At 44.3% G+C, this 24,044-nt stretch overlaps 1 protein-coding gene across 6 annotated transcripts in view; it reads right to left on the bottom strand.

The window, feature by feature from the left end:
• MAD1L1 (mitotic arrest deficient 1 like 1) overlaps nucleotides 1–24,044 on the bottom strand; it is a 347,684-nt gene that overhangs the window by 102,945 nt on the left and 220,695 nt on the right. For all 6 annotated transcript variants that reach the window (XM_059484718.1, XM_059484720.1, XM_059484719.1 and 3 more), the window contains one exon: nucleotides 19,106–19,313. In XM_059484718.1, coding sequence (XP_059340701.1) covers nucleotides 19,106–19,313 — 208 coding nt within the window. The remainder of the gene's footprint in view (nucleotides 1–19,105; nucleotides 19,314–24,044) is intronic.

The following is a 24,044-nucleotide window of genomic DNA, read 5'->3' as shown; positions in this document are numbered from 1 at the left end:
CTCTCCAGAAAAAGAGGAGGAGAAGGGTGAGTGGGAATGAGAAAGATTAACCCTTTTTACCCAGAAGAAGAAAATCTTTAAGCTCCATTAATAGAATCAGTTAAAAAAGCAGAACTGGAAGAGGCAGAGCATCTTCAGGCTTGCCTGGGGCTGAATGAGACAGAGAATAAATGAATCTTTCCTCCTAGAGTCTCTTGTAAGATTAGGTAATTCCCTGAGTGAAAAAGGAATAACTTAGAGAAAATTAGCTCCATCCATATAAATAAGCTTTCATATTCCAAACTCGTCACCCAGAGCTTCCCAGGCGAATGCCCCAAAACATTTCTGCTGTTGTGTAACAGATGGTTTCCTCCTCCCCCCTTCCCTGGGTCGGTTCCAACCGCAGTATCTTTCAGGTGATCTTGTTTTAGCACAAAAATGAGCATTTTGGGTGTAAATCATCAATCCTGTTAGTGAAAGGAGGCTTGGCAGTTTTATTGTCTTTGGCATCTTTGAAGCGCTGGACAAAGCCTATGGAATCACACAAATGAGAGATTAGCACTGTCTCCATTTTACAGATAGAGAAGCTGAGGGAAAGAAAGTCAAGGATACTACTTAATTCGACAGCACAGATCTGGTGACAGCCCTGAGAGCACAGAATCTGCTGAATCACAGCACAGACCTGGGCTATCTTCCTGTTTAACAGGAAAATTCATAGCTCAGCCTTGAATTCGATGGCTTTAAAAAATAAAATTAGCCCCATAATAAAGTTCTAATGAAACAAAACCTTAGAGAGAACAGGCTGATGGAGCACAGGTGACCCAGAGGACTATAATGAAAATTAAGCTCAGCAGAAGTGATGCAAGTGAGTAAATGTGGGAGATTGAGAAATGGGTTCTGTCAGCCCAATGTCCCTTTGCTAATGACAGGCATTGAAATGTTTTAACAACTGAGAAATCCCAACTAACAGAGGCAAAATCCTTCAATTTAACATGCAGCAGAGATATGTAAGTCCATGCATGTCTTGAAGGAGAGACTGTCTTTCCCTACAGATGCAAGGCATTCAATCCTCTATCACACAACTCAAACCACAAAAGGCAAGAAGTTTTAAGAGCAAAGTTAGCTCAAAAGCTGCTGGAGGCAGAGATTGTGGAAACTAAGCACGAGCTGGAAAAAACAGCAGCAGGAAACCTTTGCAGTGGGATACAGGACACAGGTGAAAGTGTTATCTTGGAGGGCAGCAAGCCATGGGAGTCAGCCTGGATTTTCAAATTGCTTCCAGGTACTGTCTGCATCTGCTGGCAGAAACACATTTTCTTCCACCCTGGAGAATAACAATGGCTGTTTGCTTGTGTCCACATCTCCTAAACTCCATCAGCCCCTTGATGTGGTTCTCCCCAGCTGGGAAGCTGCCTTTTCCTACCTGTCTGTTTGCTTCCAAGCCTGATGTGAATGCTGCAGAACTCACGAGAACTTTTCCATTTCCACGTATTAGTGCTTTTGGGAAGAAGAGGTTGTGCTTGCTTTCATCTACGTAGACACAACCCCAACCTTTAGCTGGGTGCCAGCCCTGTGATTCAATAGCTGGCACTCTCTGCCTGAATCAGTAATGAGCTAAAGGTTATGGCAGGGAGCACGCTGAGCTCTGGATAGTCCATCTTTCAGAGGAGATAAGAGACTCAGACCTGGAATGTTACGGAAGAGGTAAAACATTTTTCCTGGCAGAGCATTTTTTATTTGGGGCTGAGGGCACAACCCAGGACTGTGGCTTCAGTCCTGTACAAATGCCATTTGGTAACCACGTTCTGCCTCCTCCATTTTTAAGTTAAAAAGACACTTCTCACTTTGTGCCATTGGGATGGCCCCTGTGTGGCACTGAGCAGTTGCTGTACTTCACACGAGCCATGGATGCACATTAGTGGAGGATGAAGCAACCCCCGTGCAGATTTCCTTTTGCTGTGAAGTTTTGCAGAGCACTTTGGGAATCCTGAGGGGCCAACACACTCATTGCAGCAAGCTCCACGTCATCAACTGTAGCAGCAGGCTCAGAGAACAGCCTACCCCAAAATTTCACTATTTTTCTTTTCCAACTTCATCTTGCATTTTCCCTGCACAGCCTCTACCTCCTTTCTTCCTGCCCTACTTGTTGGGAAGATTCTCTTGCTTTCTGACATTGCTTGAACTCTTCCATCTCTCTGTCTCCTGAGAACTCTGCACCAAACATTGGCTTAGTGCAGGACTATCCTGTTTGGAAAAAGATCAGTCAAAACATTGAGATCTCCCATGCTTAGTCACCAAAGAGATTATTTTGGTAGAGAAAAAAAAGCACAGCACTGAGGTAACCTTGACTCTTGGCTTCCAATGATCCACCCCACACCAGGGAGCCAGTGCACACAGAGTCCTGATCTCTTGCACTGCAGCCTTCCACAAGAAGGATTCACTTCATTTACGTTTAGAGAATATTTTACTCACTGCTGCTGCTGTGGACTCTTCCCACTGAGGTCAATGACACCAAGTGCCATGGAGACCATGCTGCTGGCATGAGCAGCTCTGCCAAAACAGGTCAGAGACTCTTAGGAAAAGTGTACACTGAGGAACAAGTGAGGAAAGGAAAAATGGTACACACACAAAAGATCTGTGCGCGTGGGATGAGCAAGCAAGGAGAAACAGATTTACCCAACTCGGCTAAATCAGTGAATTAGCTCTGTGCTCGAAGAAAAAGTTATCCTTAAAGGCTGTGCTATTCAGTAGCTCACTTTACATCTGAGAAAAGTCTGCAAAAATCCTCCTGTATTATCTCTAGCCTTATAGATTTCTTCTTTTCATCTGAGGCTCAGAGTGGGGATTACCCATTAAGGTGCAGTGGCCAAATCACATTCAATCTATTCTCTGTAAAAAGAAGAAAAAGCTTTGGTTTCTCTTGTCCCCTTCCATCTCATTCACTTCTTGTGTCCACATCCAAAGCATTTACCTCCAACTTTCAATAGGTGAATAGGTTCTGAATACCAAGAGGACACAAAGGATGATACCAAATAACAATTCTCACTTCTCAATCCTACAGCCTGCATGCTACTTCTCCAGCACCACAGAACAAGGGTTCATTTAAAATATTCACATATTTCTCAACACAATCACCAGGCAGTTGGCCATTTCCAGCCAGCAAACCAATTTTGAGCAGCACAGTTCCCACAGTATCATCCCCCTTGCTCTGATCAGGGATGTAACAGTGGCAGGTTGGTGTCAGACCATCTGGGCTCAACCACACAAAACATCTGCAGTGCCCCACATCTGGCCACCCCCACGCTTGACCTGGCAGCTCCAGCTGGAGCAGATGTGTTCAGCAAGGAGTGATGTGACCAAGAGATCCAGCCCTGAGCTGTGCCAGCTCTGCCTCTTCCCCTGCTCCTGCAGCCCCCGTGGGACCACTACCAAGAGGAGTCAAACAAAGGAGTTAATAAGTACAGCTGGAGAGAGGTAATAACAGCAAAAGACAACTAGAAAAATACCTTTGCAAGCAGATGAAGCATGTAACTACAGGCAACTAAAATGTTTTCACCACGTTGAGTTTTTATAGAACTGTGTTTGCTTTTCCTTAACCACAGAAGTCGGAGACTGTAAACATCTGCTTGTTCATGCTGTCTCTCTCCCACAATGTTTTGATTTAGGTATTTTCCTGTAATGTCTGCAACTTCAACACATCAGAATTGTGCCAAGGCTTCAGTAACAAACAGTAAAAGGGATTGAAGGTATTAGAAAAGTGAAAAGCTAATAAACCCAAAGCCATTAAAACAAACTGACAAGAGCCCTGGCATCACTCTGAAGCATTCCAAAGTAGAATTTCCTGAGCTGAAATTACCTTGAATACATCTTTCCAGTAAAACTGAAATTACCTCCCTTTCAGCATGAGACCTATTGAAGCACTTGACCCTTTGGACATTATAATCTTCTTGGCAGCATTATCAACAGTTGCTTCAGAAGCTGGTGAGCTGGAAGCCCAGCATGAGTGTTTGTCATGGTTTAACCCCAGCCAGCAACTGAGAGCCACACAGCCACTCATTCACTCCCTCTCACCATCTACAGGACTCTCAGTGAGGTTTATTCTGCTGCTACCTTAATTTTATTTACTAGTCTTTGGATTCAAAACAAAAAAAAAAAGTCAATTTTGGCTTACTGGGAATTATAAAGGACTTGTGTAATTTGGTTTCTGATGTAGTTATCAATCCAAAAAGACATTCTGTACTAAGAAGTAAAAGATAAAACCATAAAGCAAGGTTTGCATTGCAGCTGCTCAGAGTAAAAAAGAACCCAAAAAAACAACAAACAAACAAACAAAAAAGTTAGAGAAAACCTAAAGAGATTTTTATTAATGCTTTAGATGACTTAGAGAAAAAGTCACTTAATCATAACATTGTAAACAAGGAAGTTCTACAGCAGTATTTAAAAATATCCAAAATCGTTTCAGGAGCCCCATTGATTTGAATTAGGCAGCTGCATAATCACAGGGGCTGCAATTTTAATGAACATTTCAACAGGAAATGTAGAGCTGATTATATATATCAAAACAGGAAAGATCTGAATGCTGCAGCAACTCTTTTTTTGTTGTTGTTCTGTTTATTACCTCAGTGTGCAGATCCAAACTAACTCCTGAAGTAATACAGAACTTACCTGACAGCCCCTCTCTCCTTGGCTCCTAATGCTTCTGGCTGCAGCTCTGATCTTACTGGCTTGATACATGTCATTAGGCACAGCATTTTGAAAAATAATTAGTGATTCAATCAAATTTTACACTGGATCAAGTGGCTGGAAACTTCAATGCTGTGCTGCAGTTTTCCCTTAAAATACTTTAGGGCATGTTATATATACTTAATTAGATAATGTTTATACAGTGCTTTGAAGAAATAAGGAACTCCGTAAGGGCTGGGTCGCATTTTCAGAGAGGAAAAGAGCAGTGTTGAGACAGCACAGGCACAGAGGGAGAACAAAGCTCTCAAAAGCTCAACACCACCTTGTTTGCAGAAAGGTTTCAGGACATTTGAGAAAATACATGTCAGCAGCTTCCAACATCCAGGAACTGAGAAAGAAACAAAAGTTGTGAACCAGGGGATGCTACAGAGGCAATGCAATGACAGGGCTGCTAATACCAAAGTGGGCTGCTGATACTAAAGAGAGTCACAGGGGCTCTCCAGAAGGAAAACTTTGCTTATACCCAAGCCCAGGCCATTATTATTACCCTCTTAGAGCAATTTGCAACATAAGGGCTCAGACAGAGTTGTAGGCCTTGATAAAACAAAATGCATTCCACTCCTGGGAACACTCGTATTCTTAAGAGTGGGAACTAATGGAATAAAAGTACCTGGCTGCTTATTATTTTGAGGAGAGGGAAGCAGGGCTTTTTTGTTAAAGTTAGGGTGCTCTCAGGTTGCATGCTAAAATACTAAAATACACTGCAAAACACAAAAATATGTCTTGCTAGGAGGAACAGGGAGCAGCACATGGTCTTCCCCTGACTGGGCATCCAGAGCAAGCACCAGAGGGGATGCAGAGCACAGAAAGGGTGAGGGCCAGGTTCTGCTCTGGATCAGGATGAGGCACCCCATAAATCCTTCATCCAAACTTCTATTAAAAGAATTTGGAAAGCAAAAAAGCAAGCTGTGCCTAAATCCACTCAGAATGAACAAGAGATGCTGCATCAGACATTTGGCTCCCTACAGGGCAAGAGGCACAGAGAGTGCTCCAAAGAGTTTCCAGTGAGCAATGAAAGCAAACAATGTATGCAGGGAGCTTTCAAAATGATTGCAGAGAGAGCCCTGAGCTTCTGTTCAGTGCGTTTTTGGGTTTTTTATTTGCCTATAACTAAATTACATGATTTCTTTGCAAGTCTAATTATGCAGTTAATTGATGCTGGTGCCCTTTAGCATCTGGCATTTAAGATTAAGTAAATAATGGAGAAAAGTGCATGCAGCACCCAGCAATAATTAAACACAGCAAGTGTTTGTTCCCCCACCCTCCCCCGTTCTAACCTGTTACATATAAATCTCTGAGGATAACTGTCTTTAATAGCCTCAAATACACTTAAACACCATATAATGGATACTTGACAAGAGTATTTTTCCTCCTATAGATCATGGCTAGTAGGTGTATCTTTGCTCTTTGACAGGAGATTTCATGTCATGCCTTGCACTCAAGGGGAAGGAGAAGCTTCATTGTGCCAACTCTACCCAACTGAAGAGCATGTTAAATGGATCTTCATGGGGACATACTTCTAAATCCAGGACTGTGACTGCTGGCATCATGCATTAAAGATTTGTGGTCAAATTTTTCCTTTTCTCACATGCATGCTTCCTTCCTGATGGACCACTCAGTGTTATTCATGTATTTCCTGAAGACTGTGGAAATACAGGCTATGAAAAAGAAAGATTGTGTTATCTAAAATAAAGCTCCAGGGAGACTTTATTGCTGCCTTTGAGTTCCTAAAGGTGTTTTACAAGAAAGACATGGAGAGACCTTTTAGCAGGATTTCTGCAATTGGTTTTAAACTAAAAGAGGGTCAGTTCAGACTAGATATAAAGAAGAAGTTTTTTACAATGAGGATGGTGGAACACTGGCACAGGCTGCCCAAAGAGGTGGTGGGTGGAAGCATTTGAGGTCAGGCTGGACAGGGCTCTGAGCAACCTGACCTAGTTGAAGATGCCCCTGCTTATTGCAGAGGGTTGGACTAGATGACTTTTAAGGGTCCTTCCAACTCAAGCTAGAACATGAATCCATGATTTTTCACATGTAGAGCATGGCACTGAGACTTCCATCTGATTTAAGAGCACAGTTTCCTCAGAAGGCCATATGTAAGCACTGGACATAAGTTACAAGACCTACTCCAAGTCTTATGCTACAAGAAACTCTGAGCCAGCTACAGCAGACCCAGCTTCTGCTGCTCCTCCAACAACACCACTCAGGAGCATAAACTCAGTCCAGCAGGTCAATGTCAGCCAGACTCCTTTCCTAACACAGCTTTGATTCAAACTAACAACACTATGAAAGGTTTTTCATTCTTCCAGAGCTGCCTGATGGAAGGAATTCCTGCCCAAAGATTAGTGCCACAATCTTTTTAGACTCTGCAAGCAAAAAAAAGCTTCTGTGGAGACTCCTGCCCACCTCCCACGAGTGCTTAATTAATATCTCTGGCATGCTCAGAGCCCTTTGGACAGAGGGTGCTACAGAAGTGGAAAATATTATCATCATTATGCATGCTCCCACCAGTTCTGGCATCCAAGGGAGAGCTTTCCCAGCAGATGGTGAAGTTGTGAGCAGGGCTGGCTTTGGTTATAATTTCCCTCATCACAGCCTCCTTGTTGGAGCAGCTTCCCTTCTTGATGCCTGAAGAGCAAACCAGAACCTGCAGAACAGGACTGCATCCTGCTGGTCAGTACCACTGACACATTCAAACCAGCCAGCACTCAAATCACTGCAAACTAAATAATCCAAGGGGCTTTCTAATTAAAAAGAGCTTCACTTGGATGGCAGCTCTTTCTCCTGCCTGTCACAGTCAGCCCTCCCCTGAATTCTGATCATTAAAAGGAAAAAAAACCCCAAAGCATTAGTCAGCTTTTGTTAAGTGTCAAACATAGCCTCTCTAAACAATGAGCAAAACAAGGAGAGGTGTTTAATAGCTCTCAGAGCAACTTTATACCTTCCTAAACACTATTTCTGTACCTCTTGCTAATTGCTTATTTGCCCTGGTTGTATGGAAGAGCCTGGCTCACTCCAGCTTTGACAGAGGAGAACAGCAGTGTTTAACATGCTGCAGGAGGTGTGATATGCCTGGTTCTAATTTTTATCCTTATTTATTTCTGTCGGGGTTAGCAGCTGAGGACTCTGAGCTACCTGAGGCGTAACTAAGACGCCATTAGCTTTAAATCTGTTCCCAAGTGCTGCAAGCAGCCTCTCCATTTGGCTTAGGACATCACCTTGCAGATGAAGCCTTTGAATATGTGGGAACATTCTCTCTTCACCAAAAACTTCCTAGGGACTCTGGAATAAAAGCACAAAGTAATGCTCCCCTCCTCTTTCCTGGGACTTTTAATTGTAAAATGTGAAGGATCCTCTAGTAGAATGAAGTGCTTTGGAAGGGGAGCAAAGAGTAATCTCTGCTACTCCTTGTAGCACCATGGGAGTACAAACATGTTCTGCAGGGAGCTTGCAAAGGCATCAGCCTCCTGCCCACGTAGCAAGGAAGGGACTCATTGTGGAAGCAACCTGACCTGGAATTCTCCTCATGGTGGCTGATGATGGAGATGCCTTTAGCCCACATCTGCAACCGGCTCTAACATCACCGGCTCAACGCGGGATTTATTTTTATCGCTTTGCTAAAACGAGACAGAAACCTCCCCTTGCCCGAATCCTGCCTCACTTCAGGGAAGGCAGCATGGCAGTCTAAAAGGGGAATCACACACCATCGTCATTACCAGCCTATTCAGAAAGCCTTTGCTGAATCCCTCAGATCTGCAGGGGCACTTTGATGCCACCAGCGGAGAGATTTCTGATGACACATCCCCATCTCCAGCGAAGGTGCTGCTGCTGCTGCTGCCTCTGGCTCTTCCTTACAGAAACCTCTGATCTATCTAATTTAGGCACTTTTGCTGCACATCCATGATCATGGCAGAAGGTAACTTTACAACATTGCATACCCGCCCAACAACTCACCATGCCACAGCCCTCCAACAGGACCCATTGAGATTCTGCTATTCAACAGAGACAGAAAAGCCAGAGAGAGAAAAGGCAATTTGTGAATCTAATCTCATCTCCAGCTTTTCATCTGTTTGATTTTCATCCATTGAGCTGGAGCTGGTTGTATGTAAGAATGAATATGCTGTTCCCTAATGGAAGCTGGATTGACCTGCTCCTCTTTAAGTGGAGATGCCAGAAAAGCTGGCACTGAAATGGAGAAAACATGGAAACACTGCAATAGCAAGGGAAGATGCATCAGTGCTGTGACACACAAAGCACACCTAGTAGCTTTACTGTAAAGAATGGGCTGCTCAGAAATCCCTGATGGGCAGATGAGAGTTTCCTGCATTTTAGGACTTGCTATGATTTAACAATGCCTTTGCCTCCCTGGCATGAAACAGCACCAGCAGCACGAGGTGCCCAGAACACAGCCAGCAGCACAGAGAGCACTGCATTACTTACTGACCTAACAGAGGGATGTTAGCAAGCCAGGTGGATAGGGGTGAAGATGCTAAGACAGGCTTTTCTCCCCTCCTTCTGACATCCTTATGTCAGCACCACATTCTAAAGGATATCACAACTCTACCACATCATGGTACTGATGTCAGTGCCATGATTAAGACAGCAAAGTAATTACAAGTGTCTGCTTTTGTATGCTGATTGCTTTCCAAACAGATCTTCTTCATTCCAAATAAATCCACTATGGATTAACATTTCTCCTACTTGTTCACTACCTAGAATGTATTTGATTAGAAAAGCGTGATCAAAACTCTGCTTGACCATTTTTCAGCACTTCACCATTTTTCTTTTCCTCATCAGGGAGAAAAATGTATCCATTAGTTAACCTTTTCAAACACATTCTTTTTGTAGTCTAATTCAAAGAAGGATTATAAAAAACTCGTCAGACTCGGCATGTGAATGGCTTTTTGTGAGCACAGGGAACAAGCATTCATATATCAGAACATCAGCATGGGGAGATAAGGGAGCTGTATACTGAGAGCTTATCTGAATGCAAGATCAGCCCTGTGAAACCAGCATAAACATCAAGGACAGAATCCATATATTGATGTAATTCTTAGTGCTACTAGTGCATTTGTGTGAATTTGCAATTAAATAAAGCTTATTCCTTACAAAGAAAACAAGAAGTTAAGGATACAATTCAAGGTCTATTGAGATCAATGAGAATTTTTTTTCATTGCATTTGAATATAGCTCCCTTTCCCTCCCTCCCAACGTGTCTACCAGAATATTAAGAAAGAAATTACCTGAAATTTGTTTGTACTACTTTTAAACAGACCAAGAACTGAATCCTCAATTCTCTTAGTCTGCTTTCTAAAGCAGCAAATCCAAAGCTCTCCTTTCATCCACAGCTAACATTTAATGTATTTAAATCCACATTAGTTTTGTACCAAATAAAGTCATTGGAAATACCACAAATAGATGTGGGTGACAAATTAACTGATGCAGGCAACATAACTTTGAATTTCCTGACTTTTAGGCAATTAAAATATCAACTTAATTGTTGGATCTGTGTAGCTTCTCTCATTTTAATATGTAAATCAGTCTCTATTACGCTATAGCTCAAAGAATGTCTGACTCTGCTTACTTGATTAGGCTGGGAATTGCTGGTCCTGCTGTCACTATGTTTACACTCTAGTGACAACTTTGCACATCAAATTCACATAATGCAATGTCATCAACTTACTCATCAAATACAAACTTCTTAAATACAGCCGCCGCTCTAAAATACTGAACCTTATTTTACTTCATTTACAGCTCCTAAATAATCAGCCTAAGTGAAAAGAAAAACTGGAAATTCAACTGCACAACAGTATTTCTCAGAAAAAACCAGCTTCCCACAGTCAGGGAAATGAAGCAGAAAAACAGCCCATGCCAAAGATATCCTTTGGCTTCCAAATTTTAGTTGCATTTTGTCCCTTTAATATGTGGTACGAGGAGACAAACTTTATTTCTCAGTCTCCACATATTCACCCCACCTCATCTAGGAGTCAGTGTTAAGGAGCCCTGATTTATCCTGTGGAGACAGTCAGATGTCAGCTCGTGGCCACCTGTAAATTGATACAAGGACTACAGAGAAAAGCAGCAAACTCAGTCTTTTTTTTTCTTATTATGAGCTGATCACAAGAGGAAAGCCATCTTGGACAGTATGGAGTGGGAAAGTGTAAATAGGTTCAGTATTTTCACACTGCTGTAATCTATCCTGAATCCAATAAACAACCCCAACCAAAGGGACGTTCACCTTGCCAGCACAAGGCTTTTTAAGACTTCCCAGTATCCTTGACACCCCTTGCAAAGTTCCTCCACCGGATTTCTACCACTCTACTGGCTCACAGAGGCATCAGGCTTTAATTTCCAGGAGAAACAATGCACTGACAAGATGCAGAGCAGAGATCTGAGGCTCTCTGCTGCCGGAGCGCCCCGCCACGCTGGCAGGCTGGATTTTCTGATGTCAGGGAAATCGTGTCGGCCCGAATTTGAGACATCAGCACAAGCCTTTCTTCTCAATCCTGCTGATGAATGAAAGAGCATTTTCAATTGTGTACATCCAGAGGCCTTGTGGCACATCAGGACTAATCAAAAGCTGCTCCATGATGCCAAGTGCTGTCAGAGGCAGCTCCCAGCACAGCCCCGCAGGAGCCAAAGGGCAGCTGCAGATAATGCTGCATTTCCTCCCCTTCAGGGCTGGAGCATCCCAGCCACCAAGGAGGCCACAACCAAGAAATGAGAGATCAACTCAAATATCCCAAAACAGAAATGCCAAAATTTACCAGCCACAAAGCTCAACAGGCTGCTGGCCTGTCACTGGTTGATGAAGAAACCATCAGCACAGAGGGACATTGAAGAACCTGAGGGATGGAGAAGGATTGTGGCCACAAAGGGTGTTACCTTTCATGTGGCAGTTTCTGTACAGTACAAATTTGGTGTTTTACAAGGATTGTGGGGATGGGAAGGATTTAAAACACACATAGAAGGGTTTGGGATCCTTCAGCAGCTCATTGACTTTTCTCCTTGCAAAGGCTCTGAACATCCCCTGAGTAAAAGGAGGAGCACAGCTACTTCTGGGGGTTACTTCTGGTAGTGAGAGCAACTCTTCCACATGCTCACTTTGTATTTCACTCAGCTACTGATGGACTGGGAACTGGAATCCCAAGTAACCAGGCTCAACAATACTGTTTCAATTACCAGTTTTTCCTTCACAGCCATGTACAGAAGGAGACAGAATACTCCTTGTCAGCCCAGGTTTCTCTACACATTTTCTCTTGGTTTATCTGCTCCCTGAAGTCACCTCTAACCTTGCTCTCTGCCCATCTGTAATGGTTTCAGCTACCTCTAACCTTCCCACCTCCCTCAGCACAGCAGCCTCTTCTTCCCGAGATGTAACACTACACCTTTACGGTGTCAGGACTGAGTAGGGAAAATGCATTTGCCCAGGAAAACAGCAGCTTTCTCCTCAGCTGTATTTTCTTGCACTGCTACTATTTCCATTACACCCAGATTCAAGTCAGGATCAATAAGCCCAGAGAATCTTCCCTTGGGAGCCTCCTTCCTCATATTGCTACAGAAACCATTGCAGATGTTGCTGCAGTTGTGTTTAAATTTGGTGCTCCTCATCACATATACATTTTTATTTTCTTTTCCATTTCCTTCTCTCTCACAACTTATTTTACTATTTTTTCTTTGCAAAAATGGGAGTTTTTTATGGAACAAAGCTTCTACTTCTACTAATTATTTTGTAATCCATTTCTACACAGTGCCTAGGAAGAGGGCAGAAGATGCTTTAAAAAAAACCCTTGTAGGACTTGCTGGAGCTGTGTGGAAGTATTATGTGTGTTCACAGGCTGCCTCTTAGAAAAACAGAAATATTGAGTTCTCCAAGAACTTTAGATGTGAAATTGGTAGAAAAGGAGGGCAGAAAGAAATCCTGCAGCTTTTTTTGCTCTTTGTGAAGGCTAAGTATAGTCTGGATAGTAACCTCTGACTGACACCAAGTTTTACACATTCACCAGCTACAACAGAACTACTTTACAGAATTTATTACAAACCTCTGGCTCCCTGGACAGCAGACAGAGCCTGAAAGTTCTAACAATGCCTCAGTGGCACCTCCCATCCCAGTTTCACAGGAAGCTGCCGGCTTCAGGCATCCTTGGGGGTTTGTTGGGTCAGCAACCTTTGGCCCTCTCGCAGCACACAGATTACACTGAGCTCAGGGCAAGCCTCTGCTTGTTCAACAGACTCATGGCATCTTGCCACGGGCAGGGCACACTGTTTGCAATATCCTCAGTGCTGCATGACTTCATATCTGTGTTATCTCCAAAAAAAAAACAACCTTGGGAATCTTTCTGGATGATGAATACTATATAAGATTAAAGCAATTTTCTTTTAAGACCAGAAAACTAATTCAAATTCAAATTCTTCCAGCCCTTTTGAGATACTGGACTTTCATCCAAGCCAGGACCTTTATAGGTGCCTGCAGTGACTTCAGTAGTGCAGAACATTCACCATCAAAGGCACTGGTTGCTGAATCAGAACACACAAAAGCTTCAAGGTATTTTCCCCTTACAGCTGCACTGCCCAAATCCATTGACACCATTTAGGGACTCTCCCCTGACCACTGTAACCCTGTCAATATGAAGTACAGGAGATCAAACTCAGCTAGAGTTATTTATGAAAACAGGTATATTTAGCAGCACCACCTGGCTATCTCTAGTGCTGGGCTGAGACAAAGGGATATGGACAATAATGAAGGGAATCAAAGTAAGCTCTATTTAAACTATCAGCTTATTCCCAGTCTTAATATACAATTCAGGTCCCAGACTGGTCTAAATGTCTTGCAGAAGAGAAAGTAGCACCATAAAAACAATAATAGTGAGAATTAGCTGGGAGCTGGAGGGATTGCCCCACAGAGGCTGTGGAGTCAGCACAGGAGGGCAGGCAGCTCCCAGTGGGTCAGGACTGCTGCTAATAACTCATCCTTGTGCTGCTGGCCATGCCATTTGTGGTTTGCACACTGATGCTATGCAGCATCTCAGATGCAGGTAGCAGTAGGGGATGATTTCCTCCCCCATCAAGGATATGTGGCCATCTCTGGAGTGAAAGAGGACAGACCTTCATCAGTGCACAGCAAAGCACCAGAGGCAAAGTCAAGCTCTTTATTAACTTCAGATGAAATTGGGATATGCAGAAAGCAATTTACTGAGATACAGGCAGGGCACAAAGGCTAACATCCTGCTTTTAACACAAGTCCCTTAACATCTGAAGGCAGCAAATGCCCTGGACCTTTGTGTCTCTTTAGAACAAAGGCAATTCCTCCAGTAAGAGTGAAGGGGAACTGGCAGGTTAAAGATTAAGTGACAGAGGGGTCACCTAATGAATCCTTTCTGTGCTTCAGCATGAGACTGAAGGAGAGCTGCCCTCTGTGCACTCACCTGGCCCGAGCCCATCTGACCAGAGGGATGCTGAGAGCACTGGCACAAAGTGAGGAATGGAGGCTGCTCTGCCACATGTGCAGCCAGCAGCAGCTGAGGTCAGGGCAGGATCCTCCATCAGCTGGACTTGGTTCTCACTCACAGGTGCAGCCCCCATCGTGTGTGGATTCCCTACACAGATGGCAGGAAGCACCAAGGCTTCCAAGCACCAACAGCTCAGACAACTGTGGATGGAGAACAGCAACTTCTAAATTCCATCTGCTCCTTTTTTGTCACCTTCTGTACTCAGAAACACATTCATCAGAAGCACAAGCACAGTGGGACAGTGACAAATTTTACCATCTCTGGCTTGTCACTTCAACAAGATTAGATTATTTTAATATTAATTCATTACCCAATTTAAATCCAATTAAATAGATTTTACAAGGCCCTGGCATGGCTGTGATGCTGGGGACAGCCCCTGCTGAATGCCAGGTGTAGCATCTGTGTTAGGGCCAAACACCTGCCTCAGAGTGAGATTTCCCCCTTTTCCCACTTTTTCCCTATCAAGGGGAAAAGGACACTGAAACCATTGAGATGGATGAACAGCTTTTCTTTTTGATGGGATTATGCTTAGGAAAATAGTTTCAAAGTTCTCCACCGATGGTTGAAATCAGAGTTGATTTCCCCATCTTCCTTCCTGGTAGGGGTGCCAGCCTCTCTCTCACCAGAAAGAATATTAAAAGCACTTTTCCTCTTTCTCACAGGGAGAAGCTGCATGAAGAAAGGAACACTCTGGTGCAGCTGTGGGATAGCAATAAATCATGAGACCTCATGGAAAATTCACATTACTGCATTCTTTTAGTCAGGAACCAGCTTCCATGGATCATTCATTCCTACCTCCAGATACGTTACCTTTAAGATAAAAACACAAACAGAGATAAGGAGCACCTGAACCATTCTCTCTCATTTCTACCCATGCTTTGTTACAAGTCATTACTTCTCCAGCTCTCTATTAGCTGCCACCTACATACTTGCTTGCAACTAAGACCCAAATCCATCTCCAAGAGGTCTACCAGGACCTCACAGGGCAAAAAAACAAAAGATCTAAACAGAAATGGCCTGGAGAGAAATGGGGAAAAAAATAGGAAAAGCTATGAGATGGAAGAAAAAAAAGTAGAAGATGCAGACTGAAATACAGAAGGGGCCGTAGAGGGAAGGTGTGAAGAGCATGGGAAAGGGAAATGCAGAACTGGAACAGATTTCAGATCTGTGCAGCAATGCCCTGTGCCACCTTTCCAAAGCTGTCACAATCTGCATCCCTGTTTCTGAGGCAGGAGGACTCGGAGCCTCTCCCCAGATGGCTGTCTGACCTTGGTGCTCCCTGCTCTTACACAGCCCAGCAGAGCAGCACTACACTGACACAGCTCCAGCCCACACCCCGAGCACAGCACCCACAGGAGCCCCCCAACACCCTGCACTGCCAATCTGTATTTTGGAAAGGGACAGGATGTTGTTATAGCTCTCCATAGGTCCCCATCTGAACAGTGACTATTATGGCATAAATGAGAGGAAAGGGCCACTGAACCACGTGGCAAGGTGCCAGGCTGTGCTGCAGCCTCCAGCAGTTGTGCTCAAAGAGATTTAAAGTCCAGCATAACCTTGATTTTTAATAGAGTCACATTTAATGAGCTTTAACGTCCACAGTAATAATTTTCTTATTACCTACGCAGGAGTCGGAAATACAATCAGAAGAAATGTGCTGCACTCCAGTCCAATGAAGGGATTTAACAATGGCCAACACATTATTATCAAAACCATCAACATTATTGTCCTTAATGCCTTTTTTTGGTTGGTATAATTATAATTCTGTGAACCATAAGCATAGCTGTTGCATACCACATAAGCTTGCTGGATGCATCAGACCTGGCTGGCTGGAGGCCACCCAAATCCCTCACCTTGCCAAGCAGTCAGTCAGGTTATATAGCAAAAAGGACAACAAAATCTTACATTTACCTCTATCTGTCTAAAGGCAAAATGCAAACTTACATATGACCTCTGTTGTCCTCCCAGCTTTTATCCACACTCTTCCTACTCTGTCCTTGCTCTCTCTTCACCTCATTCTGCTCTGACACCAGGGACCTCCCACCTGAAAAGCTCAGAGAAGTGAATTTGCCTCCTGTGTGTACCACACGAACGAGCAAGATAAACAGATGGGGACTACAGCTGACAGAGAGGGGTGCAAGAAAAACTCCAATTCTTGTTATTTTTGTACAGAAACAGCTTCACAAAGCTCACAGAAATCCGCTCCCTTATCATGCACAACAAACCTCCCTCCCTGGGGCAGCCAATTGGACAGTGACAAACAAAGCAGAGGGAGTTTCTGCCACACGCTCCCCACTTCACACCTTGAAAATACACTGAAGCAGAAGGCATGTGGCAGCTGTTGCTGTGGGCAGAGGTAAGAAAACAGCAAAAGCTGGATCTTCCATGTCTTATCCAGAAGGAGACAGTGTGATTTTCTGGCCACAAGGATCCATGTTGTTGAGCCACTGCTGAACAGCTGCTGTATCCACACTGTGGGTGCAGGATGGAGTCAGTGCAGAAATGGATGCAGCTTGCACAGCACGCTTGATCAGCTGCCCCAAGACCACTGGAAGCTCTCCCTGCTCCAGCAAGGAGCCCAAATCTGGCATTCACCTTGCTAATTTAAAGCCAGCTCAGAATAACCTTGTGGTCAGCACTGTGACACCCTCAGCATCTCTTCACATCCCAACATTTGCATCTGACTATGCTGCTGAATGCTCCCACAGCAGAAATGAGAGTTTAGGTGCATTTATGGGAATGTGCCCTGTGCATGACAGTGATGCACACAAGCACATGAGCCACAAGAAAAAATGCCCAAGATCTTATCACATAACCTGGCTTCCTATACCTTCACCCTGTCCTCAAAGAGAGTCATCCACAGGGCTGCTCCAGCCTTCAACAGCTTTTTCCCATTTTGTTTACAAGAATCACTTCCAGATGCACTTATAGGCACTCTGAGAATCCAAAGGGCCCTCCTGTGACTTTGGTAAATTCACTGAAGTACTTCCCACCCTTCTAAGTTCTGAACCTGCTGCTCTCTTCCATCTGAGCTGGTTACCAGAAGTCAGAATGAAGTAGCTTGGTACTGGGGTAAAAGGAAAAAAAAACACATGACATACATGAGGCTGGAAATACCCTGAAACCCAGCGAGCTGTTTGTTTTCCTGTTGGAATCAAAGGCAGAAGAGAAAACAGCTTTAAAAATGCATCCCTTCTGAGCTAACGCCAAACCTGGTAACATCCCAGCACAGAGGCACCTCACAAACAGCTAAAAGCAGCTGCACAGAGAAAGGCAGCAGAATAATAATTCTAACACATGACAGGAGGCACACGTGAGGAGCACATTCCCCCAGAAGAGATGGTCTAATTACTGCAGATGACACCCCAGAGGTTCATCCATCAGTGACAGAGGCAGGGGCTGACCCCACCTCTGCAGCCTCCCTACCCCTGCCCTCCCTGGGCGCTGCAGCATCAGATGTGCCTGGCACTGAGGGCATAAGGACAGACAAGGGCACTGGGCAGCTGCATCTGCTGCAATTTAAACACCTAAAACACACTGCATCTCAAATTGCAATGCAAGAGCTATCCCCAGGAACTGCCCACTGGGGGTCTGAGACTGGAAGCTCCTACAGACAATAGTTTTTTCTAAAATGTTTGCCAAGTGTTTCATGCTTATGCATCTGTTAGAGCAGCCACTAACAGGAGTGACAGAACTGTCACTTACTTGTAACATGCAGTGAGCTCTTCACTTTATAAACCACCCCATCTGCACTTCTCACCATCCTATTTTTAAGGCTATATCGTACCATAATCCAGTATGAGATGCTGGAACAAACACAATCTCAGCAGTAATAAAGTGCCATTGTTTGAGCGATGGGAACATAGACAAGCTACTTTCTGAGAATTTCTGTTTCATAACAGAGAAAAATGTTTTCTTCTGTGGATTTTCTTTAAACCAGGGCTCTGCCCTTTTGTGGGTCTGAACCCTACAGCACTTGTGACTTTTGGGAAAAGCTCTGCTCTTTCAGACTCATCTGAGGGAGGATCCTGACCTCCAGACATTGACCATGTAGGTGCAGCTGGGACACACCAGGTTTGCTCCACACAGACCTCCAGTTCTCCTTCATTTTTCTCTTCTCTAACAAATTGTTTTGAGGCCATGAGAGAATTACAGCAGTAACTTCTCCAGGGCTTTTCAGCATAACTTGGTTCTGTCTGGTCCCTCACAGTGTTACAGGCGATGGCTTAGGCTTTATTGATATCCTTACCTTGATTTTCAGAGTCTGAGAGCATGTCTGGAGGTGCTGATTTTTGGGGTTGCTGTATACTAAAAAGTCTCACTCAGGTATGTGAAAGGAAGACAGACTGGAGTGCCACAGATTCTGTGAAATGTATTTAGCTCAGTGAAAGATGTACTCTGCTTTCATGGAGTATTGAATGCAGCTGTGATTAATGGGGCACATATACACTGATAAACAATATTAATTTGTTTTAAGCCAGGTCTGAAAAGATTTCAACCACTTGCTTCCCTGCAGCTATGAAAGTTATTTCCTGCTGTCTGTACTACCTCAAGGGCTAAACCAGCCCTGAAAGGAAGGAAATATTTCCTTTCACTCTGTCGGCAGCACCAGCCTATGAAGGCTGTTGTATTGGTATTTCATTCATCATGAGCAAATGATATGAATTATTACTATTTAGCCTTACCACCCACCCTCTACCACACTGCCACAGGATTGCCACCTCACATCCCCTCTCTCCTGCATCAACCCAGCTTTTTTCATTTCCCATACAACCACTCCATCAAGCACACTGTCTGCAATGCCTCCATCTGCTTCTGCACTCTGGCAACACAAATGAATAAATGCATCCCCAGGAGCAGAAGCCAGCAGCCTACCTGCAACTTCTTGTGGGGACTGAAAAGCCCCAACTCCTTCCAGACTGCCAGAGATGGAGCCGCCTCCTTTGAGCACCCGCACAAGCTCCCGCAGCCGCTCGCACTCCTCCTGCAGCTGCTGCTGCTCCTCCTTGCGCTGCTGCTTGGCCAGGCTCATGGGGTTCATGCTGAAATGGACAACCTTGGTTCTGCTGGGGTCGTAGTCGCCCTGGGGGGCAGGAAAAAAAGCAAAACAAAAGCACATTGAGTAACCCATCCAACCTGCAAGTTCACCCGGTCTGTATTGCTGGGTGAAATAAAAAAATGTTACAGCAGAAATAAGGTGACATTTATGCAGTGACAAGGTTTTATTACAACGGTTGAAGGCAGCCAAGCCCAGTGTTGTTTCTCCTTCTCTTGCTATTCCATCTTTAAAAAACCCCTGAAACAACAGGCAAAGAAACAACAAACCAACAAAAAATAACCAAACCAGAAAAACCCACCGAAACACCCCACTTATAACAGAACTCATTCCCTGGCTGATACTTCCACAGATTTAACTCCAGAAATGAAGTTTTATAGCTGTATTTAAAATCTCTTGATAGCAGGAGATTATAATGAACACCCAAACACACCCTTAAACTACAGCAGGACACCCAGTGCCAGCCTGATTTATTGCTCATATGAGCCAGCAACATCCATGGCATCCAAAGGCGGAGTCATTAGCAAGTTGTATCAGCTTATCCCAAGCAAGGGAACAGATATTCCATTCCTTTTTTCTCAAAGGAGAGTTGTATTTACAGCAGCTTAAATAGTCAGTCAAGCCCTAAGATGGCAAATTAATATTCTTTCAAAGCGAGAGGAAAACACTGATGTTTCATTTGTGATTTCAGAGAGACAATTTTCATATAAACTACAGGAAGCCTCACGACCATAAATGTAGTAAAACATGTGCTAACGCTGGCTGCCACGGCACTCTGCCCAGCTGAAATCCTATAGCAGTGCCTGCATAAAAAGCTATTTTATATGGTAATATTTTTCCTTCAATTAAATCTCGGGACCTAAAGTGATTTTGTAAACATTAATTAACCCTCAAGAGCAGCATGAGGTAGGTATTATCCCAATTTTATAATTTCATTTCCATTAAAGACATGATAGAACTTTATGTGGGGTTTTTTTCCATGCAAACCAGAGCAGAGGCTGAGTGACTTCATCCTGCACTGCTGGTAAGAGACCCCAGAAGATCCCACTCCCAAATATCCTTTATTGAAAATAGTCTATATTCTCATAGTGTGAAGCTCTTCATCAGGCACTGAACTGCTGAAACTCACTGCTCCAGAGCCTGGCAACAGACACACAACAGCATCAAAAATGGGTTTGACAAATTCAAGGACAGCAGCTCCACGACTGGGCCATGCCAGGGCAGGACATGTGAGAATCTTCCAGCACCTCTGGTTGCTGGCAGAGTGCTGGAGAGCATGGATAAATCTGTGAGCTTTCACAGAATAACAGCTTCTACCATTGTGGTCAAAGATGCTCTTCTGGGATTTTCTTCCCAGAGATAAAAAAAAGAGGGATGTGGTGGTTCCTCATAACTGCTTTGAGAAACCAGTTTGACCACAGCTGTGCATGTGGCTAGGAGAGAGTCACTGTTCCACAGAAAAAGTGCAAGTTACAGAGAAAGGAGACCACATGTGTGTGTCCCAGGCCATGAAGAGGTGGGAGGAACTCCCAGAGATCTGCCCTGGTTCAAGAGCTCCCTCCAGGGAGCTGGGAAGAGTCAGGTACAGAAACCTCAGGTCCCCTTCCCTGGTGTTTGCAGACCCCACAGTCAGGACTATGTGGTCTCCCAACCCTTGGCCACACTCTGAGCAGGGGATGCACGTTCTCCTACTGCCCTGAGTGACCTCAGGAACACCTGGGAGGGCAGCACTGCCCTGCAGCCCCACAGCAACAGGGCTCTGTGACCCCATTTCCACAGCCAGGCTGAGACAAATCTCCCTTAATTGCCAATCAAGCAGCTCAGGCCAAAATAAGAAATTATCCCACCATCAGCCTTGATCAAAAGAAATTCAGGTGAGACCTGAAGGACACAAGCAGCATGTTGGAGATATCAAACAGAGGGAGAAGGAAGACAGCTGCAACACCAGCTCATTAGATATATTTTCCCCAGCACAGACTGGCATTTACAAACCTGCTTTGGCCAGCTCGTTACCTTCTCCTGCTACTTGCACTCCAGGACTCCTCCAGACAGGTCAGGGCACTCCTCACTCTCGTGTTTGTCTATCAAGGGAAGAGATTTAACTCCAAAGTTTGCAACAGGGCTTACTCTGGCTAGGAGGATGCTCCAGGGTCAGCTGTGGATCCCAGCTTTCCTTGGGCAGCTGCTGGTGCTTCTGACCAGCTGGGAAGGGCTCTGGCCCTGTCCCCTCTGCCAAGGTCAGGCAGAGCTCCCAGCCCCTCATCCTGGCTGCCAGCACCATTCCAGCTGCAGTGCAGGGATCCACAGCAGCAGGATCCCTGTGTGAGGAAAGCCCTGCACACCTGGAGACTGCTGCTCCCTCCCTGCTAGGGCTGCTGTAACCCACACTGCACCAATCTTTTTATTCTGCAGGTTATTTACCCTTTTCCATCATCTATCTGGCCTTTCTACAAAGCCCTGCCATGAAGCTGCAGTGCTTTGGCTCTTACAGATCTTTCAGACCATTTATCCTCTCCTTTCATAACGTGCCCCCCTTGAAAAATCTTGCTGTAAAACTCATCACCAGGACTCAGCCTTATTTTCAGGGTTCACCAGCTCTCCTCAGCACATCAGTCTGAAGCTTCACTGAGACAAGAGAATCTCTTTAAAGCCCACAGTGCAACGAAGGCAGTGGCAGAATCCATCTCATTTAACATTTCTGGGAGATCACTAACATATTTGCTATGCTACTCACATTTTTGGGCTAGGGGCAGTAGCTTTCTCTTTCTTCTACACAGCACACATCAAACCAGTACATTTCTCCCTACAGCTAAAATATTAGTGCAGCTGGTTTATATTACAGCAATGCCTAAAAGAAACCAAGTGAGACAGGGATCCCAGCATGCCAGGTCCTGTACAAACCCCACAGAAAACCAAAAGCTCAAAAAGCAAACAACAAATCCTGAAGGTGCAATATGTGAGGGGAGTGCAGGTATGGAAAGATGCAGCCTCTGGTTCCAGGTTCCTCAGCAGCATGGCAGAAAAGAAAACACATCTTCAGAGCTGCTCCTCCTCACCACCAGACCATGCTGCCACCTCACAGCCGTACCAAGCAGCTTCCAGGAAATTTACTGGCAATCTCTGGGGTTTCAAATAAATGCAGGAAGCTTTCCATGGAAATGGTGCAGACCAGAGGCAGTGTCTGATGAAAGGGATGGGTCTCATGTGTAGGTAATATAGAAGGTCAAAACACTATCACAGCTTGGGACATTTGGAGTGTTTTTCCCAAATTTCTGAAGGTTGAGGGTGACTTTGGGTCGTGAAAAAGAGTGGTTTAGGACTGGCTCTATGAAGACCCACAGCTGGAAACTGCTAAATATAAGAGACAGCAAAGTAGCATTAAAATCTCACTAGCATTTGATGGACATGAAACCCTAATACTGGTAGGAAAGCAGGGATTGAAGAAAGCAAACAACATCCTCCTGGAATCCCTTTCGTTCTGGAAAATGTAAATTGCTGTTTTTCTCTGTCAACTGCACTTCCACCTACAATAAATTAGTCTTACTGATCATAATTTTATCCTTTCATTTGTGCAGCAGAAGCCTGGAGAATTGTTTCAGGCACTGGGAGAGAAGACCTAAAACAGATTTTCCCATTTAGAAAATAATTTCTAATCTTGGGTGACTGAAGAGGAAGACCAAACAGTGGCATTTGAAAGGCAGGCACAGAAGAGACAGCCACGTTCCTTGAACAGGAGCTGGGACTCCCCAAACAGCTGCCCAGGCACAGCTCCAGATGCTGCTTCTGTGCTGAACCAACACATGCAAGGAGGTATTGCTTAGCAGAGTTTAAAAGCATCTTGTAACAAATGGTAATGTAGCCCTGGTTTCTCCAAGAAGTGTGAAAATCGTGCTGCAGGTTTGGAAACTTGGCCTGAATGTGAGGTTTGACCAGATCCACTTAAGCTCATGGTGCCTTCAGATGGAAATTTGGGCAATGCAATCCACGTGTGACCTACAGAGCTCTGCTGGAAAGCCATCCCATCCCTGGCTCATTCAGCAGTAACTTGGTAGCTTGTTTTGCTCATCAGCACATCATAGCCAGTGTCTCAGAGAGCAAAGATAACACATTACTGCCAGTTTCTCAGCAGAATCCTCTCTTTACCCCTGTTTTCCAATACCTTAAAAACCTTAAAATACCAGAAATTTTACCTTAAAAACCAGAAATTGCAGAGATTCTGAAGAGTAAATTACTTGGACTAGAGAGAACTGCTGGCATTCATTGATTCTTCTTTTCAGAAATAACATTGAACAAGTAATTCAGATTTGTCAGAAAAAATGTACAGAGAGCTTCAATTTAGGGGGAAGCAATAAATACCTTGATTGATTGCAACCAAACCTGGTTGGCACTTAAAGTGAATTACTCATTCCTGGAAAGCAACATGTTAACTAGCTGATTTGGTGTTTAAGGCAGCAAAACCTTGGTTTTTTAGCTCTCAGAAGGGCACTGGACATTTTATAGAGATGATTTTTTGATTTCACTTGTCAATATGCTCCACAATTTGTGAAATAATGCTGTTTTGATGTGTTATCCAGACATCTGCCCCAGGGTTTCCACATGAGAACCTCTCTCATGGACCACTCCATTGCTGCTGTCCCAACTGTGGAGTCGCTGTGTGAGACGAACACTGCAGATGCCACACTCAAATATTGGCTTAGTGCAGTATGTTCCAAACACACTCTGGCAGAACTATTTAGTAAGACTCTGGCTATCAATAAA

The sequence above is a fragment of the Ammospiza nelsoni genome, chromosome 17 (genome assembly GCF_027579445.1).
Source record: "Ammospiza nelsoni isolate bAmmNel1 chromosome 17, bAmmNel1.pri, whole genome shotgun sequence".
NCBI classification, from domain to species: Eukaryota; Metazoa; Chordata; class Aves; order Passeriformes; family Passerellidae; genus Ammospiza; species Ammospiza nelsoni.
Note: the sequence above shows the minus strand (reverse complement) of the source record. Positions and strands in the feature narration are given on the sequence as shown.